This window comes from Megalobrama amblycephala, linkage group LG16, assembly GCF_018812025.1.
Source record: "Megalobrama amblycephala isolate DHTTF-2021 linkage group LG16, ASM1881202v1, whole genome shotgun sequence".
Classification (NCBI taxonomy): Eukaryota; Metazoa; Chordata; class Actinopteri; order Cypriniformes; family Xenocyprididae; genus Megalobrama; species Megalobrama amblycephala.
In genome coordinates this window covers 6,006,300-6,022,869 of record NC_063059.1, presented here as the reverse complement: position 1 = coordinate 6,022,869, position 16,570 = coordinate 6,006,300, and the positions used below count along the sequence as shown (strand labels likewise).

The following is a 16,570-nucleotide window of genomic DNA, read 5'->3' as shown; positions in this document are numbered from 1 at the left end:
TCAGGTCTGGGAGGAAGTATTTGAGAGTATTCGATTTATTTTCCAGGAAAGTAGATGGTCCTCTCAAAGACCCTGAGCTGAGCGACTGCTCATTATCGCCCTCCAGCCTGTAAGAGAAGCATCCGTCATTAGCATTACACAACGACAAGGAGCTCCCAACACAGGTCCTTTGAAAAGGAACCAAGGCTTCTTCCACATGACTAAGATACGAAGGCATCGCCTTGTGACCTTGATCATGCAAAATGGATTTCCCCTTGGAGAAAACCCCTTGGTCCTGAGCCACCACTGTAAAGGTCTCATATACAGCAGACCAAAAGGTATTACATTGGATGCAGCTGCCATAAGACCTAACAGTCTTTAAAACTGTTTTACAGTGAGTGAATGGCCTAGTTTCACCCCACTTATGGCTGAGAGAATCGAGTTTATACGAGCAGGAGACAGACGTGCCTGCATCGTAGGTGAATCCCAAACCACACCTAGAAAGGTGGTTTCTGAGATGGAAGAAGTACACTCTTCTTGGCATTGAGTCTCAGCCCTAACTTTTGTATGTGAGACAGAACGTCATCTCGATGTAAAACTGCCATGAGCTTGGATTGAGCTAAAATCAACCAATAGTCAATATAATTTAATACGCGAATGCCCTGTAGTCTCAGAGGAGCCAGAGCTGTATCCACGCATTTTGTAAAGGTGCGGGGTGAAAGTGCTAGGCCGAACGGAAGTACCCAATATTGATATGCTTCAACCCCGAAAACAATTCTGAGGAACTCCCTGTGTTGAGGATGGATGGATAAATGAAAGTAAGTGTCTTTCAGATCTATTGTCACAAACGAGTCCTCGGATCTGATCTGTGGGATGATCTGTTTGAGTATAAGCATTTTGAACTTCAGCTTCTGAACTGTATGATTTTATAATGTAATAACCTAACAGCTTGCTGGGAGGAGAAACCCATTCTATAGCTCCTTTTCGCAAGAGAGTCAAAACCTCCTGTTCTAATACCAGAGACTGCTCAGGGTCCACCACTGTAGGAAGGATCCCGTTGAACTTGGGTGGGCGAGACCCAAAATGAATTCTGTAACCCTTTTCTATTATATGCAGTACACTTTGAGAAATAATTGGTAGAAGTGTCCATTCTGCCAGAAAATTTACTAAGAGAACCAGTCTCTCGAGACTGGCCACTGGTGTTATTTGAACATGAGAACGGCGGGGAAGAAACCTCTGGAACGCCACTGACTTTTTTAGTCTCCTGGAACCTCTCGACAACTGAGATGACTGAATCGCCAAACAGGCCCAGAGGAGACAACGGTGCGTCCAGAAGGATGTTTTTATCTCTATCTTTTATATCTGATAGATTTAACCAGACATGTCTCTCTGTGGCCACCAGGGCTGCCATAGACTGGCCGATTGTTTTGGCTGTCTCCTTAGTGGCCCGGAGAGATAAATCTGTAGCTTGACTCAGCTCTTAAATGATGTCAAAGCTAGCTTCCCCACTTTCATCAATTTCCCCCAGCAAGTCAGCCAGGTATCCCTGAAGGATCGATGTTATGTGAAGGCATGCCACGGCCTGAACCTGCCGAATATGCTTTACCCACCAGCGTGGATGTAGTTCTTAGCGGCTTGGTGGGTAGTGTCGGGGATTTAAGGGATGATGCTGATTCGGGTGAGAGATCGCCCGCAAGCTTCTCTTCTACCCGTGGCATTGCCCCATAACCATGCTGTTTCAGCCCCATGATATTGGAAGAGTTAGACGTTTGGGGCTAAAAACTCTATATTGAACCAATCGTTTCCACAACCTCGACACCTCGACAGTGTGGAGATTGGGAAATAACGGTAATCCCCGATGTAGAGGTTCTGACCATGAAGGCAGGAAGCACTCATCTAATTTACTTTTCTTACGAGTTTCATGTTTCTCAGCTGGCCATTCAATTTTCAGTTTTTCTACTGTTCTGGTCACAACCTCTAACAGCTCCTCATATGCTGGAGATTGAGATGGCGAGTCCTCATCTCCAGCATCGACACCCACAACATCCAACTCCTCAGAGATGGACTGTTGAAGCGCCAGTGTCTCCAACTGGGGGGAAGAAACTGCACCGCGTGCTTCTGCCACCAGAGGAGAGACACTGGGTCCGCCAGCTACAAGGGCAGGGATGAACACACTTTGAAAACTGCTGTTTGCTCGCCATAATCATGTCATATATATATATATATATATATATATACAGGCCTGGACTGGTAATCTGGCATACCGGGCAAATGCCCGGTGGGCCGACGCACTTGGGGGCGGGGCCGCGATATGATATGATTTTTATTTTTTTTAATAAACATAAAATTGGCCAACGACCGGCCCATAAAGCAGGGACAGCGGCCCATTGGTTCATTTTCCATAATGACACTGGGCTGGCCCAATCACATCTCTTAACAGACTCCACCCCGTCCCCTGTGTTTCGTGTGTCAGATGCATGGTCAGATGCAGTGGCTCAGAGCCAAAACATCTGTGGATTAGGAGGATGGAGAAACAAAAGCGCAAGTGCAAGGGGGGTGCGGAGAAGTTGCGGGCAAAAAAAAAAATATATATATAAAATTAGAGGTTGATGCCTCAACGTGCAAAAATTACTGACATGTTTAGTACGGTTACAGTAGCTTCAGTTTACAGTAGCCTACCTGACGACGTGCAAGAACATAGAAGAACATGGAGGAGACACCTGTCAGGCAGAGGAGCAGCAGGTGTTTGACAGTGAAACCAATGAGGGACAGAGTAAGCAGGAGAGTATAATAGAAGCGGTAAGCAGGGTAGTTACATGATTAACAGGGAGGGAGGGAGCACGATGCGACGACGACGATGATGATGCTTTACCTAAATTAATGAATATTATAAGACAACATAATCGTCGTCGTTATTATAAAGTCAGACTGTCACCTACTGCACTGGTCACTCAGTCAGCTAAAGTCAAATAGCACAGCAAAAGCTATTTTGCACTGTTTTTTTGTAGCTAGCAGTGTGCCCTTGTAGCTATCAGAGTTCATTTATGCAGTAACGCCCCTTCTCATTAACTAGAAAAACCTGAAATGATGCCATTTGATTTTTTCATAAAACAAAAAAAAACAAAAAACAAAAAAATCAGGTTATTATTTTAATGTAGCCTAATATTACTGATGATGTGTTTATTTCACAACGAGACTATAGGTGTCTATTTATAGCCGATAGTCGTGATGATGGTCTACTAGATCTCACTTTTCAGCTATAAAAAGTTATGTTTTGTAGCTCTTGTACCCCATTACTCTGGTATGAACACTTGGTTGTTTATGGCAAGTGAATAACATGTATATCATTTTATTAGGACGTTTTTTGCGAGTAATTTGGTAGTATAGTTTTCTTTTTCATTGTTTTTAATGGGGAGTATCTAAACAATATAAGAGGTAAATGTTTGACACTTAAAGAGGGGTTTGTGCTCTTTAAAACAAAGTATATTTGTAATTGTAAATTATAGTTTTTCTTCTGTCTGTTTCGTTGAAAAAAATATTTCTTTATAGAATTATCAGTATTCTACATCCATGTTCTAAGGGTTAACTAGCTTTTATAACATGGAGCACATTGTCCATCAAGATTATAATGCAAAGTTAAACACTTAAAATAAGAATTTTTTTCTGATCTTTGCTGTCCATTGGTGTGTAGGCCCTACTCCACTGCCACTTTTGATCACCAGGGAGTCAGTCAAGAGAGAGTGAGTACACTGGTCCACTTGCACTTACTACTCAGCTTTGTAGGGGCTTTGGGGAATGGAACAGGTATGCATATTTATAGGGACTGCAAGGATGGTGTACTGGTGGGTGGTGTCCGACCGATTGTGGTGGGCCGGTCTGAGCAAAAATGCCAGGGCCATTTTTTTGTCCCAGTCCAGCCCTGTATATATATATATATATATATATATATATATATATATATATATATATGCACTGATTTGCACTGATACTCTTGTCCTCAAACAAAAAGATCGTTTCTGTATGTATAACTGACAGACAACACCAAATAAGACACACAATAACACAGAGCGCTGCTGAAGACACAGAAGATAGCATTCTTTGTTCTAGGTATGCTTTATATTTGACTGGTCTGTGACGTCACCCGCCTATGACTTTCCGTCACGCCATCGGACCGATTTCACAAGTACTTCATGATGCAATCACGCAGAGGCATTCCCAATGCGTCTCGACGCAGCTCGAAGTTCCCATGAAAGGGAAGTGGCTCCTTTTTTGTTTTTGATAAAAAAAAAAAAAAAAAAAGATTCAGCTTGATTTTTTTTTTTTTTCAGGGGTAGAAAAATGAATAAACAGTGTCAGATAGTTTGTTTGTCTCCAAAATAAACTAGTGGTTAAACTCCTACCAGATGGCACTGATGTATTTTAAATGCCTTGTCTCTATTTTAACATGGAATACTGCTTTAATTGAAAAATAATTTTAAAATATATTAGAAAAAAAAAATATTTTTTTTTCAATAGGGAAAAATGGCTAATAAAAATTTTATAAATATTGTATAATATCATAAAATACCCTCAAAATTTTAAATAATAATCAAAAAATATTATTGAGGATAAATATATTACATTGGTCCTTATTTTTACATTTCAAGGCTTCGGTCACTTTTGAACACAAAGGAGCCAAGTGTGACCCCTAAATGGAGAAGGCCAGAGGGTTAAGCTAAGAGAAAGGGTGGGTTTGACCTTGTTGCTATGGATGATGTCATCAAGCTTACTAACTATTCTCATAGTGATTGGATGATGGGGGACAGGTCTCTGTCAGTGATTTAATCATAGAAATATTAAAATAAAGGTTTTTAAATTTCACCTAATTGTCAGACTTTTACATGTCTGCATCTTGAGTGATTGCAGAATTCAGGTGACAAATGATGGCCCCTTCATTCTGAAGGGCCCTTTGAAGTGGCCCTTCAATATGGCGGCCATGATTGTTTTCACTCCGAAGTGCTCTTCGGAGGGCAATATATCACATTTGGAATATGTGTGATGAAAAATATATGCTCTCGCTGTGCTTTGCAAAGAAAGATTCTCAGTTGTTGTTTTTTTTTGTTATTGTGAACTGTAACCCTGACAACTTTACATTGCAAGAATCAGTAAAATTGCATGTATTAGAAAACTTTGTTCCTTTCATCATTGCCTGAACACGAACTAACAAGCTGTTACACCCCGCTGTGAATGGCCGAAGCGGAGAAAGTAACAACTGCTTTGATTGGCCCAATGATGGCCCAATCCTTTGTGATTGGTCTACTGTGCGCACAGCACACCCATTGCCATAACTGAATTACATCTATCAATTTGCAAGACATTGTATACAATATATGGACAGAAAAGATAGCATCAATTTTACCGTATCAATTCAAGCCCGAGTCGGAAAAATCAAACGTCTGAAATAGTTGATCAACCAGAAACTGATTCACGGCCGGAGTACGACGTTTCTAAATGTAACCTTAGTTTGTAGTAATAAAAACGCAGAGGAAATAAACAGTTTGTTGTTTAACAGTAATGCAAGGGAACCGGGCCCACAGCTATGTTGTAAACTCCCACGTTAGCTGAGCACAAACATGAATAGCTGATAATGCATTACACTTTGTAAACAAAGGTCCTGCTCCATCCTTGATCATTACTCAAAGTAATAAGACAGACAAGCTGCATTAATCGACACATTTTTATACAATATTGGACCCACATCTGAATAGCAGAAACTACAGAAACAATGAGTTAGCCAGTTAGCAGGAGACATACAGACTAGGGTGTGGGCTATGTTACACAACATTAACATACAAAACTACGAATTTTGAACGATCGCTAGAAAATATGGTAACACTTTACAATAAGGCTCCATGAATTGTCATGTACTAATACCTGAATTAATACTTAATTCAGCATGAACTAATGATTATTGAAAGAATTAACTAATCATGAACCAATATGAGCTAAACTTAACTACATACGAACAGGAGTCATATGGATTCATGCATGAATAACGGCAGCCTTAACTACATGTTAGTACATGTTTGATTGATTAACATTTATGGCTAAACCAAATCAAACAGCCTCTTTAAGAAGGAATAAGAAGTAATCTGACTTTGAAATAAATTTAAATAATATTATCAGAGTTTAAACTTTTGACTGCAGCTTTGTCATAAACATTACTGAATAGGACAAAATTGATCATCCTCATCAAATGTAGAAAAGATTAAATACCCTATTTAGTGTTTTCTGCATTTCTACACGCTATAAAAGGTCTATTCTAATGGGCAGGCTAATAGGTCCTTTAACTCAACCTGCTAATAATCAAATCATTATCTATAGGTCACAGATGATTGGTTCCTGCCGTATTAGTAGCCAATGAGCTTGCGTGCTTAATCTTTAAATACAGGAGTTAGCATTTGCTTAGCAGCCCAGTGTGCTTCAGAAACCCTCCACCTTCCCCAGCTCCACCTATATAGATCTGCTATGTTTATTCATGTACGCTATATTGTGCAGCAGCAAGTAAGAGAAGAACTGTCATGTCAGAAATATATTTTTGGAAAACAAAATACCTTTTGTATTACAACAAAACTTTTTTTCTTTTTTCTTTTTTTTTTTTTTTGCATGAAAATGATTCTTGTACTACCTTTCTTTAAAGGTGCCCTAGATTGTTTTTTTTTACAATTTGTAATATAAGTCCTAAGTGTCCCCTGAATGTGTCTGTGAAGTTTCAGCTCAAAATACCCCATAGATTTTTTTTTATTAATTTTTTTAACTGCCTATTTTGGGGCATCATTAACTATGCACTGATTTTTTCAGCACGGCCCCTTTAAGAGATGCGCTTCCTCTGCCCCAAGAGCTCTCGACTCTATATACATCGCATAAACAAAGTTCACACAGCTAATATAACCCTCAAATGGATCTTTACAAGATGTTCGTCATGCATGCTGTATGCATGCTTCGAATTATGCGAGTAAAGTATTTATTTAGATGGTTACGTTTGATTCTGTGTGAGTTTGAGGCTATGCTCTGTGGCTAAAGCTAACATTACACACTGTTGGAGAGATTTATAAAGAATAAAGTTGTGTTTATGCATTATACAGACTGCACGTGTTTAAAAATGAAAATAGCGGCGGCTCTCTTGTCTCCGTGAATACAGTAAGGAACGATGGTAACTTTAACTACATGTAACAGTATATTAGCAACATGCTAACGCAACATTTAGAAAGACAATTTACAAATATCACTAAAAATATCATGATATCATGGATCATGTCAGTTATTATTGCTCCATCTGCCATTTTTCGCTGTTGTTCTTGCTTGCTTACCTTGTCTGTGCACAGATCCAGCCATTAATTCTGCCTTTTCTTGTCTAATGCGTCGAATGGGCTGGCATTATGCAAATATTGGGGTCATACATATTAATGATCCCGACTGTTACGTAACAGTCGGTGTTATGTTGAGATCCGAGTGTTTTCCGGAAGTCTTTTAAACAAATGAGATTTACATAAGAAGGAGGAAACAATGGGGTTTGAAACTCAATGTATGTCTTTTCCATGTACTGAACTCTTGTTATTCAACTATGCCGAGGTAAATTCAAATTCTGATTCTAGGGCACCTTTAAAATAAAGAAACATACGTTTGGCTTAAGTGTTCACAGTTTTCTGTTTGTTTGTCTCATAGTTGCTTGTTTAGATATCTACAATTTTTTGGTGAATTGCAGCATCATGTCATTTCAAGGGAAAAATGTCTAGAAAGTATAGACATCAAAGCAATAACAACATAGCTTCCCTCCTCTTTTTGACCATCATTCACTTCATGAATTTTATATTTTGCTGTGCTTGATACTAGTTTCTTCTTACCCAATCCACTTGTTTGAGCAGGAGGCTAAGAATGTAGTAAGAAAAAAGGGAAATGATTTATTACATTTAAGCAAAACACAGAAGAGTAAAGTTTCATTTATTTTGAAGCCACTTTCACTTCTCAGTTTAGTAGTTCCTTGTCGTTACAGCGCACAGCTGAAAACATCAGATGAGCAGAAACCGCACACCCACCCACACACACACACACACACACGAAGAAAAAAAAAACCGTGCATACCAGTGCAAGTCCATTGTTCAGTCGTGATCAACAGAACACTGTATTGCGTGCTAAAAACATTTAATCTGTTTCGTATACAAAAGGAATCGATTTGACTCTGGAGCATGACAGGACCTTTGTTTTTTCATTTACTTTTCCAAGGTACAGTGTGTTTTCTTTAACATTTATGTTTCTGCTGCTGTACATTTATTCATCAAATTAAATAAAATCATTAAATGGCTTAAGAATGATACATTCTACATGCCTAAAAGTATTGGCGAAAGTTCAAAAATTGCCAAAAATTAAAGGGTACACAAAGCAAATAACAGTTCAAAAAACAATATATGCTATTTAAATGACTTACTATTAACCAGAATTAAGAATTAGGTATAACAATTGAACCCTTGAAACAGTCACCAATGCTGCCAAATCTTATAATTTTAATAGTTTGCTATTTCTCTTATATTGTAGTCTATAATAATAATAATAATAATAATAATATGCCTGTTGAGAATTAAAACAATGACTGCTTAAACACTTAATGACACCAACTTTTGTCCCACAGCTGTTCTGCTGTTTGATACTTTAGCATGGGAAGTGAAAATGCCAAAAGACATTCATGGCCTCCAGGGTTCCTGTCTGGTTATACCATGTTCTTTCTCTTACACATCATACCCACCAAAAAACCCACGTAGAATTGTGTGGTATCAGTGGGTCTCCAAAGGTTATCCTTTAGTTTATGATCCTTGGCATGCAGGTGATATCATTAAGAAGTTTAGAGGAAAAACTGATTTATATGGAAAATCGAATTGGGATTGCAGTCTGCTGATCAAAAACCTTGAACAGACTCATCATGGAGAGAAACTGTATGCATGGATTGACCCTGAAAACATTGGATGGCGCACCTACGCATTTTATGATGTCACCTCCACAATTCTAGTTGATGGCATGTACTATAAATTTCTTTAAATTTCCTTGACTCCTATTTGGTTATGAGAGTGTGTTGCCTAATTGTGTGACATTTCTGATATTTGTAGCAAGTCCACAGCAGCCCAGCATCAGTATTTATGGAGGTGAAAAGATGGGTGACACCATCACAGTAGCATGTTCGACTTTCCACACGTGTCCATACAGCAATCCAAACATCATTCTAAACGGAACTGAAGGATCTGATCAATTAGACAATGAGCATATTGAAGACGGCCTGTGGAAAATCACCCTGACACGCACAAGCGTTGTGAAGACAGAAAGCTTAGAAATTGAGTGTTCTGTAACGTATCATGGTGGCATAACAGTGACAGCTACAAAAAATAAAAGTTCACAGTGTAAGTGATCTATGCATGTTAGCACTAACAGACTTTTTGAATAATTAGTTATGATACTTTACGTTGTGCATTAATAAGGATTAATTTAATCCTTTTAGCCCCTATCCATTATGAGGCAGGACAAAACCACTGGATTGAAGACTCTACATTTCCTAGTGCCCTCACTTGTGTTCCTCCTCGTTTGCATACTTGCTGGAGTCATCATATACAAGAAAAGAAATGGGTAACTGTGTGTGTGTGTATGTATGTGTGCACTTATTCTTTAAAAAAGGGTTTAGACCTTATTCTCTGATGTAGGAGATCATGTTGAAACAGATTTTCGAGGTAGGAATTGTCTTTATTATAACTTTCTTTCTTTCTTTCTTTCTTTCTTTCTTTTATGTATCTTTGTATTTGGTCCTGAGACTAAATTTAAAATTTCATCCCCAGACAACTGAGTATGTCTGAAAGAAGAACAGATTGGACAAACAGGGAAGACAGGAGTGATATCAGGCAAGTAAAACCTAAATAGGTAAAATGTAAGATTTTCTGTTTGCGGGTTTACTTTATGTTACTAGTCCAACTATTGTTACTGGACAGACTGTCAGTTTGTGTTTTAGTGGTGATGATTTATTAGTAAATCTTTTTGCAAATGACATCATTACACCAGTAGGTGGCCACAAGTGACTGTCTCTATGGGCCCTATAATACACCCGGCGCAATGCGACACAAGGCGCAGCGCAAGTGTGTTTGCTAGTTTGCGTCCGGCGCCGTTCGCATTTTCCCGTTCAGCGCCACGTCCTTAAATTAGTAAATGCATTTGCGCCAGTTAGTGCGCCCATGGGCGTGCTGGTCTAAAAAAGAGGTGTGTTCAGGCGCATTGCTGGCGCATTGCTATTTTAAGGAGCTGAAAATAGACTGTGCCATAGACCAACTCAAACCTGGTCTAAAGTCTAAAGTCAATGGCGCAATATTTTTTTTGTTAGAGCGCGTTGGTAGAAACTGCGCCTCTGGGCGCGTCCACAGTGCGCGTTGACTTTGCTTATTACACACAGGGATGCGCATCACACAAACATGCCAAATATTAAAAACAAAAGGATTACAGTGTAAAAGAATATTATTGTGTAGGCTACATAAATATAAAAATGTAATGATGAATAGTCATTGCGTGTATTAGAATTAGGCTACCTATTTTCAATTCAGCCTATTACTATAATGATGAACGAAATTGGCTAATTAATTGAACAATCGTGCCAATACACACACATATATATTAACTGACTCATCGCGCGGAGCTATTTGAAAGCCTGCATCCAACGCAGACGACTGAAAGATTGACTGGCCACTTAACAGGTAATTTCAGCAAAACATCTGATGCCAGAAGACGAGGACACAATCACTGCTAATTCATCCCATGCCTTCTTCACCTCGGGAAGCTTTGGTGGATTCCTGCTTGTCCCGTAGATGATCTGTTCGCGCGCTTTAACTTCGCGCACGAGCAGATCGGTTTCTTCGCTTGAAAAGCGTTCAGCTTTTCCGCCAACAAATTCCGCCATGTAAATAGCAATCCGCCATGGCGCGAAGCGCATCTCGCTCTTAAAGGGAATGGGAGATGACACTCTGATTGGTTTATTGAACGTTACGCCCATTACTCATTAAGAGAATAGGGACAACCCATTTCAAAAATGCGCCCTGGCGCACGGAGCGTTTTTCCGTCGTTAAAATAGCAAAAGTGGATTTGGACACGCCCTGAGTGCACCTGCGCCGTGCGCTTTACACTTTGCATTTAGATCGTTAAAATAGGGCCCTATGAGTGATTGACTGAATTATTCAATTGGGTGATTCACTCAAAGCACTGATTAATTCGAGAACCAAACAACTAATTCGCTTTTTGGGACTGCATACTAGCATACTACTATCACTATTTCTGCCATTGAAAGATGAGTGCTGTGTCCGAAATCACATACTCTCTTATGTAGGTACTTATTTTGAATAAGTAATTACTTTGCGATCACTAAAATAGTATGTTCTATATAGTATGAATGCGTGTAGTATAAATGTAGCCTACACTCACCATGCTGTCACTGTGATGTGACCAGTGTCAGTTTAGTCACTTCACTGCAATTCACAAATCCTCTCCTGTGGCCTCATGGGATAGGTAAGTGTCCATCTTCAGAATCAGAATGAGCTTTATTGCCAAGTATGTTTACACATACTGTACGAGGAATTTGTCTCCGCTTTTCAGAGTAGTTTCTTTTAGCCACTCTAAACTTCTTTGTCAGTGTGTTTTTGGCCTGTTTACGCAAGACTATGTCCCCATTCCTGTAGGCAACTTCTTTGGCCTTACAAATCTGTCTGAGTTTTGCAGTGAACCAGTTTGTCATTGCTTTAAGTTAAATGAGTCCTGGCAGGAATGCACGTATCCTCACATAAACTGAAATATGATGTTACAGACTCTGTGAGATCATCCAGTTAGGTGGCAACAGCCTCAAAAACACCCCAATCAGTGCACTCGAAGCAGGCTTGTAAACCTCACTCTGCTTCATTAGAAGGTCTTTTTACAGTCCTTGTTACAAATTTAGCTGATTTCAGTTTCTGCCTGTAGGTCAGTATAAGATGAACCACACAGTGATCAGAGATCCCCAAAGCTGTACGTAGGACAGAGCAATATGCGTCCTTTATTGTGGTCCAACAGTGGTCCGGTATATTAATGATGAAGAGCACTTCTAGATCAGGACGGCACATCTTTCTCAATGCTATTACATCTGTACACCACCTTTCGTTGATGTAGAAGCATGTAGAACGTGATTTCAATGTGATGCAATCCACTCCGCACAGCTGGAAACCAGGTTTCCATGAAACACAGAGCAGCAGAGTTTGAAAAGTCCTTATTTGTTTGGGACAGGAGAAGAAGTTCATCTATTTTGTTGGGTAGGGAGCAGATTCGACAGATGGATACTAGGCAGCGCAGTTATCAAGTTTAGCATTAGTTCTAGTAGGTCATGTTAGTCAGCCTTGCATCAACTGACACTCAGCTGATCCACATCTACCTATAGGAATACAACGCCTATCATAGCATCCCTATATAAGGTACATTCAGTATTATCAGCAGCTTTATTGCATTGCTCAGGAGTTAATTATCCTCCTCCATCCCCAGCTCCTCCTTTCATCCAGTCAGGACTTGGCCTTCTGATATTATTCTTCGAATCAAACTAATTTTACTGAATTATGTTGTTACATTAAATTATTGTCATTAAAGGTGCTCTAAGCGATCCTGGGTGGAGTAACTTCCTGTTGACGTTTGAAGTGTTGTCAAACAAAACAGAGGCTAGCTAGACCCTCCCTCCTCCTCCTCCTCCCCCTCCCCTCCATGATTCCTGAAACAGTCATGAACACGCATTTAAAATGGAAGTAGCTTGCGTATTGGCTGGAGCTCTGTTTATTATGTTTCGTGGTCCAGGCTGCACCAGTTTGTTTTTGTTGCCATTTTTGGAGCTTGTGGCGACTACAGAGACCACGTTTTTTTACAGTGTGTTCAGGGGACAGGCAGCTAGCAGATAGTGAGAAGATGTTTGCTGTATGTGACAAAAAATGTGTTGGCCTAAAAACGCGTGACATCGCTTAGAGCACCTTTAAGAACATTAACGATATCTCAGTACCTGCATGTTGGTTCTGTTCTGTTACCCTAAGGGAATTATCACTGCTCTCCCTGCTTTTATCCATGCTAGGTTGCATGAATGGGCAGTGAGTTCTTGCCCATAACAGAACCATACCGCCAATCCAAACCAGTGGTGGAGAGTAACGAAGTATTTTAACTTCGTTACTGTACTTCAGTACATTTTTCAAGTATCTGTACTTTACTCAAGTATTTTTATTTTGAGCAACTTTTACTTTTACTTCACTACATTCCAAAGCATGAGATCGTACTTTTTACTCCACTCCGTTACTCCTTATTTTAAAATTAAGCAATCATCACATGCTCAGAGATGCAAAAGCGGTGTCCGATTCGTGCACAAACTGATTCTTTTCAATCATCCTGTTAAATCGGTTCACAAATCACATCAAACAATTAATTCGCGAATTGGACTGATCGTATTGCAGATGTTCTCGAGTCAACAAAACACTGATTCAATGATCCGTTCAGAGCGACTCTCCAGTGAACTGAATTTACAAATCTGACTGAAAATTAGCCAAGAACTGGGGGACCCTCTGGGTGCACGCGCAACTGATGGCGTTAGCCTAATAATGTTGAATTTTAGGATGAAATCATGAAAATCATATTTAGGTCACAATTGTCAGTACTTTGTGAACTAAATCTGCTGTAAAGGGCGATCAGTTTAAGCTCACTGAAATGCTTTAATGCTACACGTCCACACCAATGTTTCTACAGATCGCGATCTCGATTCAGTCAGATCAAATTACATTTTAAAACTAACTTTGATTATCGATTACATCATTACGGAACTAGGAGGCGAAAAGTGACTTCTAAAATGTATTTGACACTGAATGATTCATTCAAAAGATTTGTTCAAAAGCATTAATTCAACCATTAATGAAACAAGTGAAGTAGTTATGAGTGAGTCATTAAATCATTCATTCTAACCCATTTTATTAAATTATTTAATTAAATATTTTAAATAGACTGCAGCAATTAATATTTTGTCTTCCAGTAAATAATTATACACAATTTTGTTTAGTTGTCTATTCAGAATCATGGGAGAATCATGATTTCTATTTGAAAGAAACAAATAAAAATCTTGATTCTCATTTTATCCAGAATCGTTCATCTTCCCCGCTGCTTTAGCATTTTTTTAAATGTTATCCATTTAGACTTATATGTTTCGTCTGTTTTTATATTTTTTGTCACCACACATTATATATTCTGTATCTGCATCCACTAATCTTCCATCCATACTGACTAGTGCTGGCTATTTGACAATTCATAATCATCCATAATTATTTTGAGCAATAGGATTATATAAAATATATAGTATAAAATTAAATTATATACAGTATCTCACAGAAGTGAGTACACCCCTCACATTTTTGTAAATATTTTATTATATATAAAATCACAAAATTATCATTCATCAATCAGTACTTTTTTACTTAAGTACATTAAAAATCAAGTACTTTTGTACTTTCACTCAAGTAAAATTGAAAAGGAGCACTAAATACTTTCACTTAAGTAATATTTTATGATGCGTATCTGTACTTGATTTGTGTACTTCGTCCACCACTGATCCAAACTGTATGCTAATTGTCAATCATCTTTGACAATAGTGGTCCTGACAGAACTCAAGATGTCAGAGCCTGACTGCCACGCCGACTTGCTTCCCACGCTTGCGCGTCTTGGAGGGCATGAGTATCGCCGCTGCACCTTAAACTGCAATGTCCAGCAAAACATCAGAATAATTGAAAACTGGTAAAATATTGGGTGGTGTGTACAGCAGAATGTTCAGCAATTCATCTCTGGTGAAACTGATTATAGAAATATAACCGAAGACAGACAAACTGTCAAAAGCAGAAACAGAAAAACAACTGTGGAGCTCCACACTGAGGTAGCCATTTGCGGTGCCATCTTGGTATGCACGCTTCAGAATCTTGCTGGAAGTAGTAGGTCATCTGGGTACATTTTTGCCTACTCTTTTATGAATACTTCAAATTCAGACATACTTCTTTTGTAACATTCTGTTCTTCGTCTACTATATTGTAGGGAAGTATGACATTTCGGATGCAGCCACTGTAAAAGTAGTGAGAGTAGTGTAATTTGTGGTTCTGAATTGAGCAATTCATTCATTAATCATTAATCAATCATTATTTTTTTAATTAATCATTCAACAACAACAAATTGTTTAGAAACTAAACAAATGGCAAATTCATGAGTGAGTCCAACTGATTTGTTTAAAAAAGTGTTTCATTCATAATGCCACTTTATGTGCAACAGGCGATTCTTGAAGGGGACAAATAGATAACTGGCATTATTGTGTCTTAAAAGTTACTCAATATTAACTTTTGGTTTATTGTTGTTTAAACTTTATTATATATACTTTAAGTGTATCAAAGCAGTAATACTGCAATCATAAAAATCAACCTACAAATGGTTTGTCTTATAGTTGACTTTATACATTCAGCTGGGATATGAGAAAGTCTTTTACCATCAAAAATCAAACACAGACACACATTAACACATTACACATTGCTGGAGTCTTACAATAAGGCCTCTTGAAGTGGCATTACTTAAATTAAACTTTTCTCTTTACAGAACCGACACATGTGGAAACAAGCCTTTCTCCAAACCCCGTATGCCATCACCAAAGAGGTACAGTGCATTTGAACCACCTTTGTTACAAAGCAAAATAAGACCTTTATATTCAGTCTATAAGCAGTGTCATAATAAAAGTTCCCATGCCACTTCAAGATTCCTTTAACCTAACTTTAACCTAGCAGCAATAAATGCATTTTTTAAAATTTATTTTTCTTTTTTGTTCACCATGCACCTCAGTGAGCCAAAATCCTACTCAGTGAGTATATTATTTATTTCTACCATTATTAAACTGTGGAAAACATATTCAGATTCAATTATATAAATTAGATGTCTTTAAATATATTATTTGCTGACCTTTTTATCCCTGCACCCCCTTTAGAATTATGATGCTGAATACACTAACATGGATGAACTCAACATGTATGGAAACATCTGATGAAACAAGTTTTTGTACAGCAAAACACATACAGCAGATAGTATACTTTTAGAAATATTGTCAGACTCTGTTCATGTATTAATATAGCATTAGAAACAAGATAAACATCACTTGCTATATCACCCAAAATAAATCATCAGCAAAGTCGTCTTATGTGTTCTCTAAATAAATTAATGGTCATTTGTTCCAGGCTTTAATAAACCAAAGATCATGGTAGATGTTGATGGTGTCAATATCTTTTCATAGCTGCTAACTTGCCACTGCAGTCTGAGACTGTCCTCTACAGACCCCAATGGTGAACGTGAATGGGAAAAAACATTCCAATCAACCATTTGGAGTTGAGGGACAAGTTTACAGTTTATGTCAAGTTTAGGCTTACAACTAGGGTTAGGTGCTTCTACGTCAGTGTTATTCACCTATCATTTCCCTCTGATTTTAGGGATAAGTTATGGGTAGGATTAGGTTTAGGGGTAGGAATAGGGT

At 38.5% G+C, this 16,570-nt stretch overlaps 1 protein-coding gene across 2 annotated transcripts; it reads left to right on the top strand.

Annotated features, from left to right (window-relative positions):
• Positions 1-8,061: 8,061 nt before the first annotated feature.
• LOC125249586 lies at positions 8,062-16,303 on the top strand. Of its 2 annotated transcripts, XR_007180586.1 has the most exons (8): positions 8,062-8,241; positions 8,645-9,025; positions 9,117-9,404; positions 9,503-9,627; positions 9,834-9,896; positions 15,649-15,705; positions 15,889-15,907; positions 16,031-16,303. XR_007180586.1 is itself a non-coding variant. In XM_048161905.1 (6 exons), exons 2-6 carry the CDS (start codon positions 9,515-9,517, stop codon positions 16,085-16,087), a joined length of 309 nt encoding a protein of 102 aa, XP_048017862.1. In that variant the 5' UTR covers positions 9,117-9,404; positions 9,503-9,514; the 3' UTR covers positions 16,088-16,303. The 2 variants fall into 2 exon arrangements, 1 of the variants encoding a protein (XP_048017862.1); XM_048161905.1 differs by lacking the exons at positions 8,062-8,241; positions 8,645-9,025.
• Positions 16,304-16,570: the final 267 nt, after the last annotated feature.

Coding starts and splice junctions, on each gene's coding strand:
- LOC125249586 (XM_048161905.1), top strand. CDS start 9,515: ATGAGGCAGGACAAAACCACTGGATTGAAGACTCTACATTTCCTAGTG. Junction 9,628..9,833: donor ATATACAAGAAAAGAAATGG/GTAACTGTGTGT, acceptor TTTCATCCCCAG/ACAACTGAGTATGTCTGAAA. Junction 9,897..15,648: donor GAAGACAGGAGTGATATCAG/GCAAGTAAAACC, acceptor TTCTCTTTACAG/AACCGACACATGTGGAAACA.